At 46.6% G+C, this 27,978-nt stretch overlaps 1 protein-coding gene across 1 annotated transcript in view; it reads right to left on the bottom strand.

The window, feature by feature from the left end:
- Positions 1-306: 306 nt before the first annotated feature.
- PAPPA (pappalysin 1) overlaps positions 307-27,978 on the bottom strand; it is a 231,173-nt gene continuing 203,501 nt past the window's right edge. The window contains exons 20-22 of the mRNA XM_065418793.1: positions 23,097-23,168; positions 14,615-14,713; positions 307-414 (exon numbers count right to left, since the gene is read on the bottom strand). Of these exons, the coding sequence (XP_065274865.1) occupies positions 307-414; positions 14,615-14,713; positions 23,097-23,168 (279 nt within the window). The remainder of the gene's footprint in view (positions 415-14,614; positions 14,714-23,096; positions 23,169-27,978) is intronic.

Genomic DNA, 27,978 nt, shown 5'->3' on the forward strand with positions numbered 1-27,978 from the left:
TTCAAATTAGGTGGGCGCACAACTGCATAAACACATGCTGTTTTGATACTTAAAAGTCTTGACTCGACTCTTTGTTTTTGCTTGTTTGTTGTTTTTGCTATTTAAGATATACTTAATACATAACCCCCCACTTTGAGTTCTCCTTGGACAAAAATTAAAGGCAGACTGGGTGAATTCTAAAGGTCCCTGGTGCAGAAATGCCATCCAGTTGAGCAGCTAAATGTTAAAGACAATACCAAAAAGGGACGTGGTGTCTCTCCGAGCCTGCCTTTAGCGGTGTGATCGTCCATTCCGTGTTGCCGGATGTTACCCGCGATTGAAGCTGCGTACATCCTTCTGACTGTTCTCTTGAGCGTTGGGGTCTAGGCAAGCACATTCTGCTTGTAGGTCACAGGACATAGGGAAAGGAATAACCTATGGGATAGAGGCAAAAACACAGGGAAGTGCATGAGGAAACACACTTTTCGACAGTCATGTGGATAAGGAACAGGTCTCAAAACACAAGATGCCCTCAGAGAACAGTTGACCAGCTGGCTTCCTTGACTCAATGCTATTTTTGGCGTGATTTATTCAAGCACTGGATTGTCAGCACTGGGACCCTAAGTCCTCTGTCCATCGACAGGACAGGTACAGGACAGGCAACAGCAGTGCGAGCCTTCCACGCTGCTTCCCCAACACACTACAGCCCTATCTCAAAAGCTCTGTCCATATTGTGGCCGGGGATGTGAACGGCAGCTTGGGTAGACATACCCGTGCTCTCTGCGCTCTAGCTAGCTTGCTAACTTGTGCTGCTGCACAAGCCTGCCTCCCCCCTCTCCCCCGAAGCACGTAGTTCTTGGCACTGAAGCCCGGCCTGTGGTGTCCTCACTTCTGTTTGTAGAGCGCTAGCTGGAGTACAGCTGTTCACACCCATGGCTGCCGTGTAGACGTACCCAAAGACACAATCTGTAGTGGTGAGAGGGGAGCTTGGCAGGTTCAGGCCTTGGCCTACACGCATAGAACGTGGGACCCTTGCCACACGTCATATTATCAATACGGACGTGCTTGTCTGAAGAACTAGAGCTTTCTCTGTCAGGCTTGCGGCGGTCTTCTGCATTGCTGTGCTTGGATTGCCCTTCCTTATCCCAATGCCAGGCTCCCAGCCTCTCCTGAAGGCCCCTTGCTCCCACAAAGCCCACAAGCACTAACTCACGACAAGGTTACAGCTTCGGCATTCCAAGAGTCAAAGTTATCAGCGTGCACTGGGTCCTGTCCAATCTTGTTCTGTCATTTAGGGGAGGAACCTGCATGCACTGAAGGTAATAGGAGTGATAAAGGCCCAGTTCTACATAGTAAGGCCAAGATTTTCAAACTCACGTGCTTGAAGATAGGCGTCTAAATCGATATTTAGGCTCCAGAATAAGACCTGATTTTCAAAAGCTCCCACTGACGCCAACAGGAGACGACACGTGCTCAACGCTTTAGAAAAGCAAGTTTACTTAAGTGACTAAAGGTGGACTTTTATGCCCAATTTTATGCACCTAGTTTTGAAAACCTTGGCTTAAATTCCTCGGGGCAGGCACTATACCCCGCACACCACTTAGCACTTAACACTGATGAAAAGGTGCATGTGTGTCACCAAGAGTGAGCCTTTAAATGCTTGGTGTTTTCAAAGTGCAGAGGCCCAACGACTGAGTGGGTGGAAACCTTGGAAGGAATGGGAGCGGGAGATTTTGCTCTGTGCAAATAAAATCTCCTCATTGTCTGTTTAAAGAAGAGCGTGCAGGAGTTGCAGTAACAGCCTGGAGTGCTTGGCTAACAGACGTTGATTTCAGCCTATTGCATCATGGCATTTACATAAAGAGAAGGGGGTGGGGGAGAGTCTTGCTTGCCTGAAGTGAATTCCCAAGAGTCTTTCCCATCTGCGCAGACAGAGTTAATGACCTAATTCCCCTCCCCCAACCCTTTCCAGGACAGTGCTGCAACCTGTTCAAATGTTCTCGGCAAGTACAGCAAGCATTTGCTCACTCTCGTTCGCTTGGCTCTGCTGCCACATGTTTGCTCCCTCGTTTTATATGCACTTTTCTCCAGGCCATTGAGCTTGGATCTGTCTGTTCCCTATCGGTATCCATCCATCACTGGCACATGGAAGAATGTGGACCATGCACTTACACACATAGTTACCATTTCTGTCCATGGAGCTATCCCTTCCGTACATGTGCCTGCGTGTCTGTGTACAACGTGCCTTTCTCTTTACACACACGTACGGGAAAGACGGGCCGGGGGGGGGGGGGGCGGTCTTTATTTCACAACGAGGCAGCCTGAGATGGGGACACAATGAAGCTAAGAAAAGAGCTCCGATAGCCAACGCCGGGCACGGATTCGGTGCTCTCCCGAACCACCACCCAGCACGTCTGACTTCACCTTCACAAGCCTTAACCGTTCAGGTGGAATAGGGCACTGGTTTTGTGTCAAGCTGTGGCACTGCCCAAAGAACTGAATCAAAGACCGGGTGACTGCAAAACGTGTGAAGGGAAGAGAAATTTCAAGAGTCTAAAAATAAATAAATTCAAATAGAATTCAGAGAATTTGTAGAAACTGGAGAAAACAGGAAGAGCTAAGAGGATACTTTGTAGCCTAAAGGTATAAGTATTTGCTAGGTAAAGCATAGGCACAAGTTAAGGCAGTAAAGCAATGACCTTTCAGGCCTGTAAGGGTGTATTAATTATATTCATTACTTAAGAATTCCCAGTTAACACACTGAGGTTTGATAGCAAATACCTTTACCAATAGGTTACACCTTGGTCCATCCCCAAACCAGTCAGGGCAAGACTGCTGCAAACTACAACGTTCCAAATATTCTTAAATGAGATGGTGGAGTCTATTGGGTACAGTGAAGACCTGAAGTTCATTCCTGACTACTGCTGAGTCACTGTTTTGCCTTGGCCAAGCTCTTCTGTCTCTGTGTTTCAGTTATTCTCCCTGTAAACTGGGGATAATGCTCCTTCTTTAGAGATGCCATCAGTGCAAGATTGTCACTCTTTGGAACTCCAGAGTCAAGAATGAGAACCCACTAAGAGGATGTCTTCAAAGAAGCATGTTACAGGTATGTAATTTCCCTGTGCGCATCTCACAGGTCTGTGCCGAAATATTGACTTTTGAACTTCCTGGCTCTCTGGAGTTCGTTACAGTTTGACGTCAGTCTGGTGTTCTTTCGAAATGAAGTCAGTGGGCCTCTCCTTATAGCCTTCCCCCCTCCGTCGGCCCCTCCTTCTTTGCTTTCTAACAAACCGAAACAAAGATGTGTGAAATCAGAACTGGACAATCTCAGGTCTCAATATAGAGTGAAATGCAACGGCCAGTGATAAACAGGAGGTCAGATGACATGACCTAATGGTCCCTTCTGGTCTTAAACTCTATCAATCTGCGGAAAGAGAATAATCCCTCTGCACCATGAGAGCCTCTGGAGAGGGAATGTCTTCCTCTGTGTTGTCCTAAAAGAACCCTCCAGTCTGCCCTATAGGATTCTATACTGAAATAATCCAACTAGTCCACTAGTCTGCCCCCAAAAGATGCTTCAGAGGAAAGTACACGTTCTCTGCAGTGGAACAACATGGTGATAAGGGGATTTTCCTCCTAATCCAGTGAGCAGTTGTGTTAGTCACTTTATACCCCTTAGATATTTTTATCCTATCTAATGTAATGTTCTAATCTTCACCTCAATGATATCTTAACAGCAGCGAGACTCCCGGGTCAATTATGCATTGTATAACGATGTACTGGACATTGATATGGATAAAGAGAACATCCACGGTCCCATCCGACAGGATACAAATCTATAAATGCTTGTGCTACAGGGCATAAACCAATCACTCATTGACAGGGAAGAAAATGGTAGGATGGAATGAGGACAGGTAAACTCAAACACACATGGCTGATCTCATGACTTCAGCAACAAAAGAGCAGAGGAGAAAGGCTTGCATTCTCCCAGAGAAATAACAATTATAACATATGTTTGTTCCAAGCCCCCCAGGGCCAGATTTTCACAAGTATTTGGGCACCTAAAGCTGCAGAAAGGCACCAAGTAGTGACTAGCTGCCTAATTCCCATAGACATTTAAAAATCCAGCCCTAAGCTCTTTGGGGGCAGAGACTATCTTTTCCTTCTGTGTTTGTACATTTCCTGACACAACAGGGGCCTGGTCCATGACTCATGCTCCTAGGTGTCACAGCAATATAAACAAACACCAGTACTAAGAAGCTGTCTTCCATTCCTTTTCACTGGGCCCTGGTCTGGTTAGGTGCTGGAGCCCAGAAAAACACACTCCAAAATGAACGGACTTTGTTTTTCAGATAGCTCTTTAAGATCCCAAGTCATTAACAGCATATATGACTAGCACTGACATGCCCAAATATATGCATTGACTCTAGATATTATATACATTTAAAAACAAATCTGTTTTCCTTCATTTAGCTACCAAGACCTGCGTTCCCTTGTGTCTCCCCTTGCAACAGTTGATGCCTAACACCCAGGAATGCTGCTTGTAGCAGGAGAAAGACAGAATGTTAAAAACTCAGGTCTTGGCTCAGTGATTGTTGTGAAACAGACAAAGATACTGTATCCACAAACAAACTGATGTAGGCAGAGAACACCACAGCCCAAGAGGGGACTTGGAAAGGGGGTTAAGGGAGAGAAATGAGAGCGCATAGCCACATACACACACACTGGCATATGAGAGATAGGCCAGAACCAAAACCGCAGAGAATTCCAGGGACATATGGATCAAAACCAGAAAGCTGGTCTTTGGGCCTATCTTGAATGCACACACACATGCACAAACATCTGAGAGATGGGCCAGAACCAAAAACCACAGGACGGATTAGCACAGAACTCTGGGGAACTTTGGGTCAAAAATCTGTATTTTGGTCCTTGGGTCTATCTTTAATATGCACACACACGCGCACAGTTAACAAAAGGAATCAAAGGCAAAGCCAGACAAAGAGACATGGAGAACACAGGAAAGCAGAGCAAACATTATTCCGGAATTAGAGCATCCACACACACAGCTATTCAAGAATCATTATTGCATTTTAAATTCACATCCCACCTTAATCTGAATTATCTTTCAAATGTAGCCAAGTCCTTATGTTTCTAATCCCTTTCTGAATTTTACCAAGAATTCGGTCTCAATAAATTCATGTGGCAGTGAGTTCCACATGTTAAATGATATGATGTGTAAAAAACTGCTTCCTTTCATCAGTTTTAAATTTCTTGCCTTCCAGCTTCACTGGAGGGGGAGAGGACAGACCGACATAGAAAGAGAGAGAGACCACCTGTATGAGGACATTTCAGCCTTTCAAACCTCTAAATTCTGTCTGCTCTGTGACACCAAGGCTCAGAGGATCTATTTGTGGTTCACAACTAGAAGTTGTTTTTTGTTTCCCCCCCTTTCTTTGAGCTAAAAACTCCATATAATGTATAGTCAACTTTACATCCATCACAGACTATAGAAGGGATATAACCCTCTTCTCTGCAATCTCTGCTTATCCAGAGCCCGCTGAAGTTCATGGGAATCTTTCTGTTGACTTCAGTGGGCTTGGGATCAGGCCCTTAATTTCTACGCTCATACGTTACATGACAGGTCCGGTTCTGACTGTGAAGAAGCACTGCCTAGAGGAGATAGCACAAAGACAGGAGACACAGATACATGGCTGGGATCCAGTCAACGAAATGGACCACAGGCAGCTAGTTCTCCTCACGGGGCCGCTATGGATTGACACACAGCTAATGCTATCCAGACTCAGATAACCCACTGAGAATCGCTGAGAAAGGACAATCTGGAGGAAACAGATGGGAATGCGTTTGAGGGTATTACTCGCTCCTTCCCAGGGTGAAATCCCAGGCAGGTACCGGGAGGGACGGGAGAACAGTAACACAAATAGCCTGATTCTCAGTCCTCCGCACCCTCTCCCCCACCCCCGCTTCAGACTGTAGCTTCAATGCACTTGCAGCTGATTCACACTGACATAAGTGAGAGTGGAATCGACCCCAATGCTGCTGGAGGGGGTGGGGAGGAGCGTCGCATGTCGGGAAACAGCGTGTTGTTAGATAGGAGTTGAAATGTTTGCAAAATCTCCCTGATGTGACTAACTCTGGAAGTATGAAGAACCCCCACGTACCTCCCCCCTCCTATGGATAAAAGCGCTGGGTCAAGATAAGCATGGCAGGCTGCAGCGAGCCATTCTCGGTGGCCCCTCACCTCCCCCTGTCCCCTCAGAGTTCACACACCAAGTGGGTGCTTTGTTCCTTAACAGGCCTCTGAAGCACAAACACGTCTTGTACGGTTCTTCTCCCTGGTTTTTGGCATTTAGGTCACCAGGGCTTTTCTGAGATGATGCAAAAATTGACTTTTAACACTTTGGGCTGGTATGCAGGGTTCACTCCCAAACCAGGTCAATGCCCCCTCAGGGCCTGGGAAAGGAGAGATTCAAGCTCCTCAGAGGCCCAATACAGTATGGTATGTAAGGTCTGACTTGCCTCTCCCATGGGTGTACATCCAGAACTATCTCATTGATGTTCATGGGCCTGACTCTCTTCTCACTTATCCTGATGTAAATCCGGAGTTACCCAACTGAGGTCAACAGGCCCGATTCGCCTCTCATTCACCCTGGGGTGTCAATCAGGAGTAACTCCACTGAAATGAATGTAATTACATTGGCATAGACCCGGCATGAGAGTAGAGTCAGGCCCTAGAGGGTATGTCTACATAGCAAAGAAAAACCCATGGCTGGCCCATGCCTGCTGACTTGGGCTCACAGGGCTCAGGCTACGGGGTTGTTGCATTGCAGTATAGACTTCCGGTTTTGGGATCGAGCCTGAGATCTGGGAGCCTCCCACCCTGCAGGGTCCTAGGGCCTGGGCTCCCGCGCAAGCCCAGAAGTCTAACAGCAATGAAACAGCCCCGCAGCCCGATCCCCGCGAACCCAAATCCGCTGAGACGGGCCAGCCGCCGGTGTCTAGTTGCTGTGTAGACATCTCCCTAGAGTAGGGGAGGATGTAACAAGGAGGTCAGTAACTTATTTTGATTCCCTGCTCTTCATCTGCGTTCGTAATGCTGACAATCGAGGGGCTGAAAGGAGCAAGGGAGCCAGTTTGGCAAACCACACGGAGCGTGAAAGCAAGCAGCTCTGTCGCTCAGCAATCAGCTGTGCTTCCAATCCCTGTGCTACTGCTTGTGAAAACATGAATGTAATTAGTCTAAATAAGCACCAAAGATTTCAGAGCGGCCTGACCACCCAGAGGCAAATAGCTGGTGTGTAGTAAGGAAAGCCCTGTTCCTTGGTTTCTGTAACACTTGCTAATGAAGCAAGGTTGGGTGGCTGAGCAAACACCTTCAGTTAGCACCTCTCCAGGGAATGCTGTATATCGTGGGGTTACAGCATTTCTCATACCAGCCAAGAATTTGCTCTTAGGATAGACATTACGGGCTGCAACCATCCCTCCTTTTAATTTATTGCTGTCTGGAAAAGAATCCCTTTGCTGTTATGCAAACCAACTCTGAGCCCTGAAACGGCCACTCAACCAGCCATGACCAACAATGCCCTCACACGTCACACAACCACTTGCTAACCAGGACCAAACATAACAAGTAAGCAAGTTCACCCAAAGGCCTGGGGGACACAGTGCACTTGGCGTGTGTACTAAACACTGAACCATTTCCAAACTAAGGAAGCAACGCTATTCATTGCATCCTTTGTTCCTTCATGCCCACCCTTTATTGAACCTCGAGCTAATTACAGTGCACACGAACAGCTTGCCAGGGGCACTGGAGGTGGCATGTCAGGGAGATCCACTCTTCTGGATAAGCGTAGTTTCCTCAGTGGCAGCTAGACCACTGGTTAGGTGAGCTTTCTCATACCCAGGTTCTAAACACTGCCAGTTAGGACTGTTGGCTTCAGGCAGAAGAGTAGGAATAGGAACAAGAAAGTGCCATGATTCAGAGATGATCAGATTTGGGTATTTACATCTCCAGAGTACTCATAGATTGTCACTTTTACTTTTGGCCACAGAAGATGGATAGGGATCCACTGGATCCCACTTTTTGGGGGGGATGGACACACTCATGGAAATCATTGCCGATACTACTGCACATTAAGGCAATATGTCTGCTCAAGGCCCTTTGCTTTATGTCCTGGTTTCTTGAGTGAAGAGGGTCAGATAAGTTTCCATGTGTTTTGGATAAACAAAACGTTGGATAAACCATGCCAGGTTCTCCATCCAGCACTAGGCCTCATTTGTTTTTCACTGAGCCACTCTGTGTTTTTCTCTCCACGGTGTGCACCTGTTTCAATGGAACATCAATCGGCTGAAGATTTGGCATTTTAAATGGAGATTTATGCCAGGATGATGTATACTTGGCATTAGGCAAAGTAGTTAATGTCTAACCTGAGCTCTGAAACTGTATGAGACAGATTCTCCTTTCAACTGCACTGGGGCTACCCCCTTGCAATGAAGTGGAGTGGCAGGGATTTAAGTCAGAGGAGAATGTGGCACTGTAAATACAGTCCAGTTTTGCGGAATTTAAAGAGCTTGTTCTTCAGGGTTAGATTTGCTTGAACAAGTTGCAGAGACTGGGATGCAGAATCTTTAACACAGAGTGTCCATAATTATAGTTTAGAATAAAGTATGTGAGCAGGGCCCATTGAGAAATGGTTTCGATCTGCACAAGTTCTTTCTCGCCATGCTTGTCAAGCGAAAACTCATAAAATGGGAAGACATGAGGAAAGTAGTGGAGGAGAAAGACAACTGGACAGGAGAAATCCTGGGGGAAGGAAAAAAACCCACCAACAACAGGGGAGTAGTTACACCATAAGGGGTTGTTAACGTTCCCCAGGGAATTTTTGGAGGATCTCTGAAATAAGTCCCCAGAGGACTCAAAAAGGGCAGATCTAGTGCCAATCTATAAAAAGGGGAACAAGGACAACCCAGGAATTTACAGAGCGGTCAGCTTAACTTCAGTACCCGGAAAGATAATGGAGCAAATAATTAAGCAATCAATTTGCAGACACCTAGAAGATAATAAGGTGACAAGTAACAGTCAGCATGGATTTGTCAAGAACAAATCACGTCAAATCAATGTAATAGCTTTCTTTGACAGGGTAACAAGCCTTGTGGATAGGTGGGAAGCTGTAGAAGTGGTATATCTTGGCTTTAGTAAGGCTTTTGATATTGTATTGCATGGCATTCTCATAAACAAACTAGGGAAATACAACCTAGATGGAGCTACTGTCAGGTAGGTGCATAACTGGTTAGAAAACCATTCCCAAAGAGTAGTTATCAGTGGTTCACAGTCAAACTGGAAGGACATATCAAGTGGGGTCCCACAGGGATCAGTTCTGGGTCTGGTTCTGTTCAATATCTTCATCAAGGATTTAGATAATGGCATATAGAGTATACTCATAAAGTCTGTGGATGATACCAAGCTGGGAGAGGTTGCAAGTGTTTTGGAGGACAGGATTAAAAATCAAAATGATCTGGACAAACTGGAGAAATGGGCTGAAGTAAATAGGATGAAATTCAATAAGGACAAATACAAAGGACTCCACTTAGGAAAGAACAATCAATTGCACACATACAAAATGGGAAATGACTGCCGAGGAAGAAGCACTGCGGAAAGGGATCTGGGAATCACAAGCTAAATATGAGTCAAGAGTGTAATACTGTTGCAAAAAAAGCAAACATAATTCTGGGCTACATTAACAGGAGTGTTGTAAGCAAGACATGAGAAGTAATTCTTTCACTCTACTCCGCACTGATTAAACCTCAACTGGAGTATTGCGTCCGGTTCTGGGCGCCACATTTCAGGAAAGATGTGGGCAAACTGGAGAAGCTCTAGAGAAGAGCAACAAAAATGATGAAAGGTTTAGAAAACATGACCTGTGAGGGAAGATTGAAAATATTGGATTTGTTTAGTCTGGAGAAGAGAAGATGGAGAGGGACATGATAACAGTTTTCAAGTACATAAAAGGTTGTTACAAGGAGGAGGGAGAAAAATTGTTCTCTTTAACCTGTGAGGATAGGACAAGCAGCAATGGGCTTAAATTGCACCAAGGAAGGTTTCGGTTGGACATTAGGAAAAACTTCCTGTCAGGGTGGTTAAACTCTGGAATAAATTGTCTAGGGAGGTTTTCGAATCTCCACCATTGGAGATTTTTTAAGAGCAGGTTAGACAAACACCTGTCAGGGATGGTCTAGATAATACCTAGTCCTGTCTTGAATGCAGGGGCCTGGACAAGATGACCTCTTGAGGTCCCTTCCAGTCCTATGATTCTATACGATTCTATAAAATGAGGGGATAGGAAAGGAACAGACACTAAATCAAAGGAACCCTAATAGTGGGATTTGATGCAATCTGCTCTTGGGGCTAAATCATGCATTATCGAAGGTGGGGCTGTTGTGTGCATTTGGCCTTACGTTTGAAAGGACGCCAACAGCTTTAATGTTCTGTACGGAAAGATGCAAATAACCCCAGCCAGATGGGCGTATGGGAAATTTCTATCAATTACTTGTGTTGCTCCTTTGTTGGCCCCTGGGGCCTAATTTCTCCCTCAGCTCTACCCAGCCCTTTCTACTGACTCCAAAGAAGTTGCACACATGGAATTAGGGGCAGAATTTGGCCCTAACTTTTGCTGTCTGGGATCCCAGAATGCCATCGGCTTGGAATGTCACACCGACCAGGCAGTCCTTCCAGACAACAGCCAGTCTAGAGATGTCCTGGGTAATTGCTTGCTTACTTTAACAATGTGCTGTATTTTTCTGAAACATGTTTTATAAATACCTTATTTCTGTGTGTTGTGGGAGGCAAACAAGAAGCAGTTTTATAGCGCAGCCAGGCAAAGGGCAATCTGGCAATCTGTGCCAGGTCAGGAGGTTGCAGACATTAAAAAGAAATGGGATTTTAATTTGTCCTTAAGGGAGGACCTTGTTCCCTCTGAATCCACAACAGAAGCCCTTTCTCCCTCGATGACATGCATTGTGGTGACCTTCCTTTGGCCAAGGAGAGCTGCGTGGCATTCCCTATAGAGTCCTTCAAAGCCACTCCGGGATCATCCATTGCAGTGCAACATACTCTTTCCCTCAGGGGCTGACCATGCTGTCTGTACGTGTACCAGTCCCTACTAGACTAGAAACGGAACCTGAGTTTTAGGTGCACAGCCTTTGATTGTTAACTGCCAGGCCTGCCAGCTGGTTCCATAAAGGATGTTGCAGGAAGTGGTGTTGGTGATTCATTAGGTGGTGCTCTTCTCTCAGACTCTTTGCCTGGGCATGGTGTTGTGGGACACTGCAGCTGATCCAGGAATGCACAACATTTGTCTGACGAATGTATCCTTTTCCTGCTTACTAAATACCCATGACAGATCGTAATCACCTCAAAAAATATTCACCTCAATATTACTGAATATCAAAGTATTCCATGCAGTTCGTTCATGATTTATTTTAAACTCTGTGGACCGATGGTGAGCAGTTCTCGGCAAGTATTCGATATTGATTATTTCAGCTGAGTTGTGATTGGTCTGGTAAGTCATGTGGCATTGTTTCCATTCCTTGACTGGAGGAGCGCACAAGGCCACCTTGTGCTAATATACGTGTGCGTCAATTTAAAACTTGGTTTCTGTGAATCCTTGAGCATGCAAATTTGAAATTACCTTTCTGTGAGCTTTCATGCCAGTGTAACATGATTGCGTGGACATTTGTGGAAAGCGAACAGAAAAGGGGTCAATGTTCCAGGGACTTTTTGGTGGAACCTTTTATTTCTGTACGGCCCAGTTCTATGTGGTTGCTTTGCAGCTGGAGATACCACTTTTTTGGGAAGAGACATAAAACCAAAGTTTTGACCATTTGTGGTCAATAAAGACCTCAGTTCGCTTTCGGCATGACTGTTAACACCTGCAGCTTCAATCGGATATGCTATGATTCTTTGCTTCCTTTTTTAAAACAAAATGTGTTGGTGGTTTGCACCGTTAAACACTCAGAGGTGACTGTATTGCAGTGGAGACTGTAAAATGTCTTGGGATCTTTGGGGATGAAAGGTGCTGTGCAAATACACAATATTTTATTAGTCCTCTTTTAAGAGCGTTGTGAGACCGCAGTGAGTGAGCCTGACACAGCAGCGGTGGGTGTCTCCCTCAAATGCTTGAACACTTTCTAACAACTGCGTAGAAATACACCCTCATCTGGTACTGGAATTAAAAGAGCTGGGTTTGCCCCTCCCTATGTCTCCTTGAGTTTTTGGCTTTTACACCCAAAATGTGTTTTAAGGCTGTGGCTTTTAAGTAGGTGGCAAATCGCGCTGGAAGGATTTGGTATGTGGAATATTTTTATGCATCTCTCTTTTCTCTCACCTTTCATTGTTTTTCCCTTTGGAATATCTCCTTTAACATTCCACTCATAATACTCTTCAAAGGAGGAGGCTGTATTTGTATAACTATGCCTAAAATCTGTTCTCCAGCCAAGGGCCCTTAGACCGGAAAACAACTAACTTCCCCATATGGCTGAGTGTCTGCATGGGAATTCAAACAGGTGTCTGTGAGCTGGTGGCCATTCCTTTGAACTGCATGAGACACACTGCTGGCCTCAAATGACCCTTTTCCTTTGAAACGTTTACATCATGCTATGTTCCTGGCTGCTAGATTATTATGCCATAAATTTAATAAACTAGGCACTGGCCATCTCACTTTTGAGTTGAAGATCCTAGGACTTGGTTCGTTTTCTCATTTCTTTTGTGTGTTTTGTTTGGTTTCTGGGTTCTTGTTGTTGTGTTTTAAAAGTCTTTGAAAGCTGAGTGCACGTATCTGGAGAAAACACTTCATTTGAGGGGTTGGCCCTTGTGAATGATTAGGAAATATTGAGGATGGGATTTTCAAAAGCCCTCCGTGTTGGCCAACTCTGTTTCCCTTGAAGATAATGGTAAAACTCCCACAGAAGCCAATGGGAACAGAGCCAGGCCAATGCATAGCAATTTGCAACCTCTCTTCCCTCCCACCTTAGTATCCTATATGGAATGAGTCTGGAGGTCTTAGTCCAGTTCCTTGTGGAGAGGTACCCCCTCTTAAACCTACTGCCACATTTGTTGGGCTATACCAGCAGAGAGGCCAATGACTGACTAGGCCCTGGAAACTGACCACCCTCTTACATCCCAAGAGGTGGCCCGTTCAGTTAAGGGTTGAGGGATATTAATCGGGAAGCAATTGCCCAGGATATCCTTGCTCATACCCATGCCGCCGCCCAGGCAATACGTGATTTGTGACTAAAGAGAGAACTTCCCTTGCCAGGGCTGCCCCTTTGACTGCACAGTTCACACAAATCATTTTAAAAACAAAGCTATATCAAATATCTGAAAAGAGGCACAATTAGGAAAATTAAAGCACTACCCCCGCCCCTTCTCTGCTGCTACCAAGAGATGACATTAACCTCTCGCCAGTCATTGCTCACTGCCCCTTTCCAATGGTCCCCGATGTACCAGAGACAGGTCACAGCACAGATTTGGTAGACATGTCTGAATAAACCAAAGGAAAGATGAAAAAAGACCCTGGTACTGAGGGCCAACTTAGAAAAGATTGTACTCCCTGCAGAGACATCCTCTTTGTCCTCCAGGTGTAGTATACAGACTGCCTTTCCTTAGGCAGGTATGACTGGCCTTGAAACACACTAAGCCTAGCATACTTCCATCTAAGGCTACGTCCTCACTACGGGGGGAGGAGGGGGTTGATTTAAGATACGCAAATTCAGCTACGCGAATAGCATAGCTGAATTTGACGTATCGGAGCCGACTTACCCCACTGTGAGGACGGCGGCAAATCGACCTCCGTGGCTCCCCCGTCGACGGCGCTTACTCCTACCTCCGCTGGTGGAGTACAAGCATCGATTCGGGGATCGACTGTCACGTCCTGACGAGACGTGATAATTCGATCCCCGAGAGATCGATTTCTACCCGCCGATTCAGGCGGGTAGTGTAGACGTAGCCTAAGTTACCTCCCTTGTTAGTATCAAGATTTTTGCCTTTCTGTCTCAACCACAAATCCCAAAGAAGAGGTAAAGAGCTGTGCAAAATTCAGTACGTAAGCGTGAACACATGTGGCTAAATTCTCTGTCAGTCCCTTAGTGAGCAACCTTGGAATCTACACTGTATGCAGCAGATCCTCCTTTCAGTGTGCCTATCTGTAATTCCCACAAGAGTCAGGGTCAGAACTGACGTCGGACCGCTTTACTGATGACATGCCAAACCAGTCTCGAGGGGGAGCCAGCAGTTGTCTGCAAAGCAGCCAGGGAACCACTGGTTTAGAACAAGAAAGAAGGAGGTAAAGCAGTATCCCTGTGTAACAACACATGCTGTATGGGCCTAAGGCAGGCTATGATGGGAAACACATAGGCACATCAAAGGAGAATGAGAGCACCTTCAAATGAACCAGCAGAAATTCAGTGCCTTTGGTGGGACAATGTTCATTGCCCCTTGAAATGTTTGTGCAGCTGAAGATCTCCCCACATCCTGGATCTCCAGCGGGACACCAATTACTGTCCAAGGGCTGAGCCTGCATTGTTGGGGAGCTCTGGGTGAGAGAAGGGCAGGCAGACCTACCTTTTTGGTCTTGACCGTTGAGGTGCAGCAGTCCCCACCATCATAGTTGCAGAAGGCTCGGTTATTGATAGCATCACAGTAGTTGTCCCCCATGAAAGGCTGAAAAATAAACAGCATGAAGAGGCTGAGAATATGGATACAGTCCTCAGTGAGGGATCTGGCACTACTGTTGGTAGTGCCAGACACTTCCTCTGTAAAAGTCATGGCCATGTTCATAAGTATTCTAAAAAGACACCACGAAGCAGCTTAGACCCAGACTTTTATTACTGTTGCAAATTTAAATATTCCTTTGCAATGTTGGACACCCAAACACAACAATACTGTACCTGTGCAGGAAAATCTGGAAGTAAAATTGACTAGTCTAGTTTTACCTTGCAAATGAGCTATGTGCAAAGAGCAAACAAAAAGCATAACTGGTGGGAAGAAAATTAGAATTGTTGGGCAAGATGTCTACTTGATATAAATTGGCTTAACACCATTGACTCTCGTTGCGCTATCGTGATTTATACTAGCACTGGCTTTGGGCCATAAAAGCTTTTTTTGTTTTAATTATTTAATATGCTAACAGTTATACAGGCAAGGGATTTTTTTTAAAAAAAGATATGATTTTATTTTAACAAGGTCACTTTAAAAATATGTAATATTTGGCTAATCGCCCAATAAACCTGCCAATTCATTTACTTATGCTACACACCTTTCAACACTAGAAAGCTATCAATAGGGACTTTTGGAGGAGTATGCCTTTTACCTCCATTGGAATACACAAGAATGGGGGGGCTGTTTGGAGGGACAGAATGGGAAAGATAATAAATATTTTGCTTTGGTAAGAACATTCTCGGTTGAATCATCTGGGGGGGATCAAACCTAGACATCTGTATTTAAAACCATGTGCCTCTACTGCTTGAGCTAAAAGACCAGGTCTACCAGTTCAGCTGCAGTAGTAGACTGATAAAACTGCCATACATGCCACTAGACGGCGATAAAGAGTCACACTGCATTAGCCTGGATTACACTTTAAAAAGCTAAAAAGAAAAGTCAAGGAAATCCTCTTCTTGTAGCCTTTACTCAGGTAAAGCTTCCACTGCGATCAATGCAGGATCATGTTATCACTGGCTTAGTACACTGCCTCCCCATGGCCTGGGATAATAGGAAAGGCTGCTCAATCCCCTCCATGCAGGAAGGAGGGGACTCCATACAGCGTGTTTCCTCCATAGCCCTAATGCTGGAGAACCACAGCCTGGCCCATTCTTGGATAAAGCCCTACATATTGGAAGGATCATTCTCCGCGCAGATGACATGTTTTATGCAGTAGCCCACAACCAATAGCATGGTAAAGATTTCGATGGGGATGCTGTGACACTATGAATGAACGATGATGAAGAAGGTTTCTATTGACACACAGGGGTCCTGGCAATTAGCAATGATGGGAAAGAAAAAGCAGAAAAAAGGCACGTCAGTAATAATGGCTTCTGGTAAATCATTACATCATTTCAAAGTCTGCCTGAGTAAGAATGCTTCTTAAATAGCAAAGGAGTTGGTACCCAATGGATCATCAGCACATGACTGGCATTTCTTAATGGTGTCTGGATGTTGTTTAGCTCTCTTGAGAGAACAGTGCCTAGCCAGCTACGATGAAAGTAATGCGCAAGATTGCTTATGACGACCAAGGCACTGACAGTGGGATGCTTTTCATTAGGGAACATTTAGCCAGAAAGTGATTACATTCTCAGGGAGCTGTTGCCCTCCGGGGTCTGGCATCTATCTGCAAAAGAAAACAAATGGTTACCTACCTGTAACTGAGCTATGATGCAGAGGTGCATTCTATGTGGGTGTGCACACCCCGCACACTGAAGCCAGACAACTTTGCCTAGCAGCACCCAGAGGGCAGGCGCTTGCGTCTTGTGGCCATAGCTCTGCCCCTGGCCATATGAAGGCGACACCGCCCTGACCCCCCTGAACATCGGAAGTGCAGACTCCGATGCAGAGGGGATGGAGGGTGGGTCTGCATCACATCTCGAAGAACAAGCACGACAGGTAGGCAATTGTTTTTTCTTCTTTGAGTAGATGCAGCCGTATATTCTGTGCGGGCGACTCACACGCAGTACTCGCAGGAGGTGGGGCTCAGATTCTGTTTAAAGAAGGACTGCAAGACTGCCTTTGTGACATTTGCAGCTGATCTGGATGCAGCCGGAATGGCATAGTGGTTTGGAAAAGTATGAGGACCAAGTGGCTGCCCTGCAAATGTCCAGTATAGGAATGTCATTTAGAAATGCCACTGATGTTGCCTGAGCTCTCAGGGAATGAGGTCGTACCCCTTGATAAGGCATAGCCTAGGCTACTTTGTATGCGGTCATGATACAGGAAGTTATCCACTTGGAGACCGTCTCTGAAGAGACTGCTCGACCCTTCGTTCGGTTTGCACATGAAACAAATAGACGCGGCGAGGAACAGAAAGGTTTTGTTCTGTCCAGATAAAACACTAGACATCACCTGACATCCAAAGTGTGGAGACGCTTCTCCTCTAGGGTTGAATGTGGCCTAGGGAAGAACACTGGTATATATATAACTTGGTTCAAATGAAACTGGGAAACCACCGTAGATAAAAACGTATGGTGCGGCCACAGGGTCACTTTGTCTTTGGAAGATTGCATGTAAGGAGGCTCTGCCATTAAAACTTGCACACTCTCTTTGCAGATGTTGTTGCCACAAGTAAGGCATTTTTCTGACATGGAAGGGAGAAAGAAGAAGTTGCCAATGGTTTGGACGGAAGCAGCTAAAACAGTATTAAGGTCCCACAAAGGAACCGGCTCTTTAACTGGTGGATGGAGGCGAGTGACTGCTTTCAAGAAACTCGCTGCCATGGGGTTTGAAAGCCCCACTTCCCATGGATAGATGGATGAAATGCCGAAATCACTGCCAGGTGGACTCTCAATGAACTAAGCGCAAGGCCAGAAGACTGAAGGTGTAACAGGTACTCCAATACGTCCTGGATACTAGCCCACATTGGTTGAACTCCCCAGGCTAATGACCATACTGAGAACCACTTCCACTTGGCCGAATAGGACACTCTGATGCAGGGCTTCCTACTGTTAAGCATGACCTGCTGGACAGCCTCTGAACATCACTCTTCCTCCTCATCTAACCAGGCACCATCCATGTTGTGAGATGCAGGAAGCTGAGTGCTGGGTGCAAAACTTGGGCATGATTATGAGTCAGAAGGTCAGGGTGAAGAGGAAGGGATATGGGAGGGTGGACCGATAACGCAAGGAGGTTGGAGAACCAACAGTGTCTCAGCCACACAGAAACAATGAAAATGAGCCTGGCATGGTCCAATTTTAGCTTGAGAATGACCTGTGGGATGATTGGGATTGGAGGAAAGGCATACAGCAGCGCCAATTCTCAGCTCAAGTGAAAAGCTTCGGTCATGGAGCCTGGACTGAGATCCCTTTGGGAATAAAACAGCTGGAATTTCTTGTTTTCTTTCAACTGTTGGGATGCCCCAGTCTGCAAAGATGGACTGCAGGATGCTGGGCTTCAGAGACCACTTGTGATTCAGGAAGAAATTCCTGCTGAGGTGATCCACCAAGTGATGGTGGATCCCAGACAAGTGACTGGCCATGGGGTAATGTTTTCAATAATGTAAAACTGCCAAAACCGCAGTGCCTCCTGACAAAGCATGTTGGAGTGCCCTCTCCTTTGCCAGTCCACACATCGCAGTGGTAGTCGGTGAGTATGAGAACTGCTGAGCCCCTGATGTGATCTTGGAAGGTCTGATAAGCATTGTAGATGGCACGAAGCTCCAGGACAGTGATATGTAGAGAAGCTTCCTGTTCTGACAACAGGCCTTGAAACTTCAGTGACTCCAGATGCACGCCCCAACCTATTAAGGAGGCATTGATTCTGGTCGTGGAGACCAAGCAAAGGGAACACCTTGGCACATGTTGTCCTGAATTGTCCACTACCACAAGGAATCTACGACTGGCAGAGGAAGATGGACCAATCTGTCCAAGGGACGATGGTGCAGATGGTAGACCAACTTCAACCACATTTGAAGAGGACAAAGGCCGCAGCCTGCCTGGCATATTAGACTACTTGTGTGCATGCAGCCGTATGGCCTAGCACCCTCCAGCATACTTGGACTGTGGCTGACGGTTGGGACTGCAGCTGCAGACATAAGTGGCAAATCACATGGAATTCTTTGTCAGCAGATACGGTCTCAAATTTATAGAGTCTATCAGGGCCCCAACGAATCTGATTCTTTAAGTTGGAACAACTGTTGACTTCCTGCTGGTTAGGATGAGACCCAGACAATTGAGTAGGTGTAGTGTGAACTGCACATGACAAAGGGCGTCCTCTCTGGACTCACCCCTTAGTAAACAATTGTCCAGATATGGGCAGATACAAATTCCCCTCTTCCTGAGGTATGCTGTCACCATGACTGTTTATTTGGTAAAGACATTTGGGGTGGAAGACAGGCTGCAGGGCAGCACGGTGTACTGGTAGTGCTGGTCTGCCATGACAAACCGGAGAAAGTTCCTGTGTCTCAGGAGAATTGCTACATGAAAAGAAACATCCTGGAGGTCCAGGGCAACGAACCAGCCATTGTGATTTAAGGCGTGGAGGATCGTTGCCAGGGTGATCATACGGAATCTCATGTATCTGATGTATTTATTGAGGTCACGGAGGTCAAGGATAGGTCTCATCCCTCCCTTGGACTTGGGAACCAGGAAATAGAAGGAGTACAATCCCTGTCCCCAGTGCTGCAGTGGGACCTCCTCTACAACCCCCAGGGACAGTAGAGACTGAAACTACTTGAGGAGCAGTGTCTCCTGAGAGGGATGCTTGAAGAGGGACAGGGTAGTGGGTGGGGCAGAGGGATGGAAAGGAACTGTATGGCATAACCCAATCTGATGGTGTTTAGGCCTCCGTTGTCTGTTGTAATCGAGTCCCAAACACGGTAAAAATGGGCCAGCTGTCCCCAAACAAGGGTGACGGGGAAGGAGAGGTTACCACTGGATCGCTGCCTTGGCCACATGAGTCAAAACAGGCACTTGCTAGACACCAGGCAGTGGGAGGTGGCTGGCTAACCCCAGAACCAGAGGACCTCCTCCTTTGGATCTGTGGCGCTTTCTGGAGTAGTCCCATTGTCGCACAGGAAGGGAGGACTGTCCAAAAAATGCTGTGAGTGGTATTGTTTATGTGGCGTCTCCTCACAGCCTCCCACAAAGGAACTGTTCTTGTACCACAGCATCCGGACAGAAGAGCCCCATAGGATGGGGGAGAATGACCCTGACCAGGATCTTGAAGAATCCCAGAGTTTCTATGGTGACAATGGGGAAGCCAGCCCCGATGGGGGCAAACGACTGCTCAGTTTAGTTTGAAGTCCAATAAGGAGGCAGCATCAGTGCCGAAGAGGAGTGGGGCATTGGCACCAGTGGCACCAAATGAGAGATATTCCCAACCAGTACCGGGGGAGGCACTGGCACTGAGGCTGGTACCGAACGTGATGATGGGATTTGCTTCCAAGACAGTGATGGTGCTGAAGGATGCCCCAGCACTGAGGAGGTCTTTGGTGCCGGGCCTGGCCTCGATTTCATAGACTGCAGCCCAGGAGGTGCAAGCTATGGTGCCGATGTCCCCATCGGCTCTATGACATGGCCAGAAGGTGCCAAGGGCCCAACAGAGGAGGAGCCAGTAGACGCCATAGCAATGGAGAATTCCTGAATCATGAAGAGTCCGGGATTGAGAGACAAAGTAGGTCTGATGCTCCCTGGTATGCTATTGGCGTGGTGCCGATGTTGTCAGTACTCGACTCAATGGACGCCCATGACCACAACCAGAGTTGACAGGATGGGCCTTCACTGTCCTCGGTGCTGGGCTAGGGAGCGGCTGGACAGACCTGCTCCATCCCACATGCCAGTGCTGGTCAGCAGTCCTCTTAGGAGAGTCTCCCTGAACCCTGGAATGGTCCTGGTTCGTTTTATGAGACCTTTTCCTCGCTGACCAAAGGAGGATGAACAACCCTTTTTCCTCTTGGGGCAAACACCAGAGCCTGAATGAAGAGCGGCATCACCTGCCAGGTCCGAAGGCGACTGCCGATCAGATGAGGGCCTCAGTGCTGAAGCGGGCCCCGTGGCCCGCTCTAGGAGATACTGCTTCAACAGCAAATCTCTCGCCATCAGGGTCCGCTTTGTGAACGACTTGCAGATGGAGCCTCTGTCTTTAACGTGTCCCTCGCCGAGACACAGCAAGCACCTGGCATGGGAGTCGCTGCTGGGGATGCCCCCCTACACAACGGACAACTGGTGAGGGCATCAAACAAGTCAGCCAACTACTCTAGCTAAAATTAAACTAACACTTAACTAAACCTAAGGTACTATTATGTACAAGCAACAGTTCTCAGAAGCGGAGATGAAATTGTGAGGTGAAGACACCACACAGATGTTCAACTCTTGGCCATGGGCGGTGAGAAGGAATTCAGGGGGTTAGGGCAGCACCAGCCTTATATGGCTAGGGCAGGGGCTAGGGCTGCAGGGTGTGAATGCTTCCCCAGTAGGTAAAGTTCTCTGGCTCTGGTGCACAGGGTGCGCACACCCACGCAGAATACATGGCTACGTCTACTCGAAGAAGAACCTGTCTTTTACCATGTGAAAGTTGTACCACACAACATCCACACAGGAGGAGGCCCTGTGGTCTAGTATTTAGTGTGGAAGTCAGGAGACCTGAGTTTCGTTCCAAGCTCTGCTACCTTGGGCAAGTCACTTCCCTTCAGTGTACCCACCTGTAAAACTGGAGTAATATTTACTGATGGCACAGGGGTGCTGAGAGTTTTATCTGTGCTTGGGATTCTCAGTTAGGTGCTAGTGGAAGGCTCAGAGGAGCAGACATTCTTAAGAATAATGCACTGGTGTAGAACTCAGGAAGCATGGGTTCAAATCCTGGCTTTTCTGCAGCCTCATTGGGTGAGTCACTTGGCCCAGATCCTCAATGGTATTTATATCCCCAACTTCCACTGAAATCATTGGAAATTAGGGGCCTAAAAACCTTTGAGGATCTGAGCCTTAATCCCTCCGTGTTTTAGTTTCTCCCTCGGTAAATGGGGATAACGCTTCCCTGCCTCACGAAGGGGCTGTGAAGATAAGTTTGTGGAGTGCTCAGACAACACAATGGCGGGGGCCAAGTCAGCACCAAGACACACAGAGAGGTGCCCAGTGCTGCTTTTACACAAAATTTGTCAAGACTTTTACAACTGTTCAAGGAAGCAGCCAATAGACATTTCATACTTCCTGATAATCATTAATTGCTAATGGCACATGCGACTAAAAAGCCAGAACCAAGCCTTAAACTGCCTTGATTTGCTCAAAAATGGGCCGAGAGTCAATGGGGAGGTTTGTTAACCTTTCAGTATATCCGGGCAGAGGGCTGAGTGTGTGATGAAATCAGGAGAGTTTAATATGTTTTTTAGGTTTCCTTGGAAACGCTTTCCATGGCTCTAGACCTGACTAGATGCTTATTCAGATACAATGGGTAGGAGATGCTAAGAATGCCTTGATTTGAACTGTTTGCTGGGTGGGGAAGGGCCTTGATGCATAAGTCCTTCATAAGCAGGATGAGTTCAGTGCCCAGAAAACCTGTCTGGCAGGGTTCATCAACACAGTTTCCTTTAGGAGGCAAAACTTTGGCTTGGAGGGGCCACTTGGTGGGTTTTTACTATCAGCGGCCATTTTTCCCGTTGTATTCAGTGCCAGGGTGAGGTTGACGTGTGTCCGGTTTTTGAACTCAGAAAATAATTCAGGCTGGGAATTCCAATGGAGCCTAAAGGTGTTAGCTCCCCAATTCCTATTGTATTTCAATGACAGTTGGGTGCCTAACTCCATAAGCCCCTTTGAAACATCCCAATCTCAGTATTTTAAAAGTCCCCATCTCCAGTCCTCCTTCCTCCCGCCATTTCCCAGTCACTCCTGCTCCAGTTCCACATCTGGGTTGTCCTTGCTCCCTTTCTCTTTCCTAATGTTTATCTCTTCTCCAAGGTTCAGGGGAGAAGGGGTGCCCTGGACTTTCAGAGAGTTCAATTTCTAGTCAGACAGAGCAACCTTAAACCCCTTCAAAATCAAGGCAAACAACTGGAGGCTTTTGTGACTGTCCAGTGATGACTCGCCAAATCCTGAGAACGCCCAAGTGAAGGGAATCAGGCCTGTTTAGTAGCCAAGAGTTGTCCACCTTAGTTAGACACTGTAAGGCTCGTCCAATCATCAGCTGTCATTGAGCACTACTCTGCACTAGAAAAATGACCTTTTCTTGCCAATAGGTGTCAGAACTGGTACAGCTGAAGACCATTTAACTGCAAGTAAAGACAAGGCCAAACCGGATTTGGCCATTCCTCAGAAGCAGAGATTTAAAACCGATTCATCTGCACCCATTGTTACCACCCACCCTAGGAAACCAAACTGGATGGGCTTAGTTAATTAACTCTAATGCTCACGTCGCAGGCTTTGATGCAGTGAATCAGCGCTGGGTACGGATACCACTTGAGTCCTGCTGTGCAGACAACGCTCTGGAGAAGGAGAGAAAAAGAAAGGGGCTAAGACAAAGAAATCACTGTGCACAAAGCGAATGTGCTTGCATATATGCCCCCCACCCCACCAAACTCTCCCGAGTAGTTCCGTTCCTAACACCTCTTGTATTTTCAGGATCTGGCAGTCCTCCAAGTATTTACAAGATGTGTTGGACTTGACACTTGCAACAACAGAATGTTTGGGATTAAAATAATAATATTTACGGTTCTCCTGAAATGTCATGTTCAATATTTCACTCATGGTGGGGAGATGTGGCAGGGAAAGGGAAAGGCAGCATCCAGGCTCTAGCTCTGGGAAGTGTTGGGGAGACATTTCGGAATGGCTTTAGGGGGCTTCTTTGCCGCCGCCTAGGGTGACCAGACAGCAAATGTGAAAAATGGGGACAGGGGGTGGGGGGTAATGGGAGCCTATATAAGAAAAAGACCCAAAAATCTGGACTGTCCCTATAAAATTGGGACAGGACATCTGGTCACCCTACTGCCACCAGGCACCACTTTTTATGGCTGCCTATCCTCCCCATGCTGCATGAGGAGATTGCTGGGGCGAGTGCTGGGGATGGAAAAAAGCTCTTATGGAAAAAAGTCTTTTAGAATTGAATAGAAAATGGAAATCTTTCTATAAGTCTTTTGCACCCTCATATAGATTTTAAATAGCACCGTATCCCCACAAGACCACTCAAAATAACCCATAAAAAATACTATATCCGCTATTACATTTAGAGTCATTTCAGTAGAACCCTATTGATTTCAGCTTCATCAAATATTACATGATTTTTCCATAAGGCAAAGCTGGGAAGGACGAGTCATGGGCAAAACACAGATATTTCAAAAAAGTCTTCAAACCCGATAGGTCTGCAGAAGGGAGTGGGAGAGCTCATGAGAGCAGGTCTATTTCTGGTGACACTCTCACTTCGAGTCCCCAGTCGTCACAGAGGCATTCCTTCATTAGGAAAAAAGGTACATTTTTACCTCATGTTAACTAACACATGGTAACTAACATGGGGTACAATCCCAGTGAAAACATGAGGCCTTTCCCATAGTCTTTACCTTGACCTGCTAATTTGTGTAAAACTACAATCTGCCTTGTCTTCACTTGGGTTTTACCTCATGTTAGTTACCACGTCTCAGCTACCATGAGGTAAGAACACACTTTTTTTTCCTAGTGGAGGCACACGCAGCATGGTAATGGTACCCACAAACATGGAAGCTAAAGGAAAAAGAAGATTAAGCCAAACTCTTTCAAATATCAAGAAATGGTTGAGGGTTTGGATAGTCTTTGGGTGGAGAGAAGAGGCGGGAAAGTCCAGAGGAATCAAAGAGGATTATTATTTTATCTAAACCAATTCTTCCCTACCTAAGAAAGACCCTACCAGAAGCGAGCTTAGTAAGGAGTACTGCGTGGACTGCATGACTACTATCTCTATGCTGCCTTCTGATCCTCACCCTCCCTGAACGTCCATCAGTCACAACACTCATTTCAGAAGGTCCGTTTCCTTTACAGAGGAGGGAACAATCATATTAAGATAACAACGGTGACACAACGGCTGGTTTTGTGGTGTGCCAAGGGGCATTTGCCAAACAGTCAGAATTGTGGTAGAGGCTTAGGAAAGAAAGGAATTAACTGTGGAATGAGCCATCCCTTCCCCTATTTATCTGAGGCCTAATTTAATCCATCTGCAGGGGAACCTCAGCATGTTTGTACAGTTTCTGTCATTTGAGGCTTACCTGACGTGCGCTAGGAAAAAGGACTTTTATACTATCAGCACAGGGCTGTTTATCTTTCCGACACCCTCGGATTTTCCACTATTAGTCAGGCCTGGCCTGCCCCACCTGTCTCACAACAGGGCCCGTCTATGTGAGAGGGGAAGAGGCTGGGGAAGCTGGCGGGGGAGGAGGGAGAAACCAATGTTGTTTATCCCATCAGCGAGGGAGACCGCAAGGCGCAGGGGCCCCACAGCATCAAGTTTGTTCCCAATGAGCTCTTGACAGACATCTGGAAATTTCAAGGCCGCCACAAATGGTAAGACATTTTTTTCCTTTTATTTACTGCGCTTCAGGGCAAAAAAGAGAAAACCTTTTTAGGTTTCAAAACATATAAGACTGGGGATTGGGGAGAGGCAAGGACTGGCTCCAGGAGCTTTTGAACCCAGGGCTAAACTGAAGGAGAACTGAAGAAAAATACAGGCCTTTCCCTTCTCCATGCCCAGACCCATCCAAATAATGCGAGAAAAATAACTGCGTTTCCAAAGAACTTCCTCTGCTCCCTGGGGCACCAACATTACAACAAAAAACAAAAAAACATTTGCTGCCAATATACGTGACTGAGTATGTGAATTTGGAGCTGGAGAAAGGGACTGGCTTGACAGTCCTGGAAAGGGAAGGACTGTGTTTATCCACAGAAGAGGTCAAGCACTCGCAGCAGCAGGGCAAGCACCCAATCACCATGTCTTGTTGATATGCACCAGCCCTGACCGGGAGAATTCTCTCCACGGCCCCTTCAGTCCTCTGTCTCTCTGTTGAGACTGACGGTTAATACAGCCTGAGAACTGCCCTAACAGCACCAAACCTATCCCACATGACCGCAGTGAGCAGTCACCTAATGGATCCAACCGCCTGGGCTGGATTTACACTAACTGCTTAGAGGTGATCGACTCCATATCCCATTACAAACAGTCCTAGCAAGAAGTCAACTGAAAGGAAGAATTAAAACACTGGCAGTGATAGGACAGTGGATGGTTTCCAGAAAACACCTCTGGGAAAATGGAGATGGCCTGAAGTGGATGTCCAGTGTGGACAAACTCCACCTCCAGGCTCCACCCCAGCAAAGGCTGATGTCCAACTACAGTTGCTCAAACTTTGCAAAACTGAGGTTCATATGAACCATTTGCCAGGAGCATCTAATTGCATAAAAACATAGATACTACTTAAAATCCCAAATCAATGCACGTTGCCATAACATTTGTTTACTGTGCTTTAGTGGGGGAACAACAACTCTAGTAAAGACTGAGCATAGGCCACCACTCAAGTGGACAGACAAGACTGGGGTGCTTCAGGGAGGCGGCGTTTAAATAAAGGGGGAGGAAACTTGTTCTCAGTAAGTTTGGAGGCAACTTTGGAGAAGCCTCTTCTTCAGAAAGGCTGTTGCCAAGTAAGGTTGGTTCTCTGTAGAGGATCTATTGGTTATTTTCGCTGAGCTCACCAGTAGAGCCAGGAGAAAAATGGATTTGTCAGTTCACTGGCAATTCTGAAAAACTTTAAAAAAATCATTTTGGTTCAATTTGATGGGGTGTTTTTTTTGAAAATTTTGATGAAACGACAATCCAGAAAAAAATCATTCAGATTGAACAAAACATTTCATTCAGCCATACTGACATGTTTCAACCATTCTAAAACATTTTACATTAAAAAAATAAGATTCAAGGAAATTTATGAACAAAAAGTAATTTTGAACGGAAAAGTCAAAACCTTTTGATTTGGGGGGAATTGTTTTTCCCCCTGTTGTTTTTTGACCAAAACAATTCAGCGAAAACAACATGAATTTGTGAAACGTGTATGTGTCTCCGAATCTGCATTTTTCACCCCGGAAAAAAGGAGTGTGAAAAATTTCTCCCAGCTCTACTTATCTGCATTAAACCACATCAGCTGTTCGGCTTTGTCTTCTCCCTGTAGCTATATACACAAGGTGATATCCACCCCCTAGCCAATTGGCTAGCAAAATGCCTATGCCCCATGTAAGCCCCAACTGTTAAATGGTGGATAGGTTTTGTGCTGGCCCTTAGCCTAGGGGGCAATTTCACGCCGAGGGAGGGAATGCAGCCACTGGCCACATTGCCATATTGTAGAACTCTGTAGGATGCCTTTGGGCTAATTAGCCCCGTATTAAATTAATTAGGACCTGACCAGGGGCTTTTGAGCTGTGACTGGAGGGGGACATGAAGGGTCCATATTACAGTGAGAGGCTTGGGGGAGGGGGTGGGGTTCATGTCGTAGCAGCTGCTCTGCCAACCTTTCTGCTGGCTGGTTTGGGGAGGTGGGACTCTAAACCCACCCACACCACACTTTTCCCTTCTCCACGCTAGTGAGGGAATGGCCAAGAGAGCAGGGTCTGGGGCAAGGCAAGCAGGGGACTGCACCCAGATCTTGAACAAGGGGTGGTGTGTGTGTGTGTGTGTGTGTGTGTGTGTGTGTGTGTGTGTGTGTGTGTGTGTGTGTGTGTGTGAAGGGCATTTTCACCTCCCACAACCCTCCTCAGACATGCACAGTCCAAACTCACTCAGAAACCAGCGGGTGCAGTAGAACATACAAAATTGCTACTTGCCCAAAGCATAGTCCACCTGTGATCTGCATTGGTTCCAGGTCATTTCCAGATGCTATTTAAGGTGGTGGGTTTAATAACTGGGAGCTTTATGTGGGCTCAGTCCTGGTGACTTCAGAGACCAGCTCTCTCCTAGTGTGATACCTTGGCAGATGAGACCATTGGAGCTGCTCCCACTAACCCCTGGCACTGCTAATACGCAGGAGGCTGGGAGCAGAACCCCCTCAGAGAAAGGCCCTCAGCTATGGACTTGGCTTTTCTTGCTGGTTTGCCAAAGCCTGAATTCCCAATGCAAGGCTAGCTTGTTCTCCTCAAGGCTTTTCCGCGTGGGTGAGGCAGGGGCGGGAGGAATGGCTTGAGGGGAGAGTTCTGTCTGTATGGAAATAGGGGTGGTTTTGATTTGCGGCCATTGGTCCTAACAGTGGTGGCTCTAATGAATACACAGGCACTCGCAGCACTGCATGGGCCACCTGA

This window comes from Emys orbicularis, chromosome 18 (assembly GCF_028017835.1).
Source record: "Emys orbicularis isolate rEmyOrb1 chromosome 18, rEmyOrb1.hap1, whole genome shotgun sequence".
NCBI lineage: Eukaryota > Metazoa > Chordata > Testudines > Emydidae > Emys > Emys orbicularis.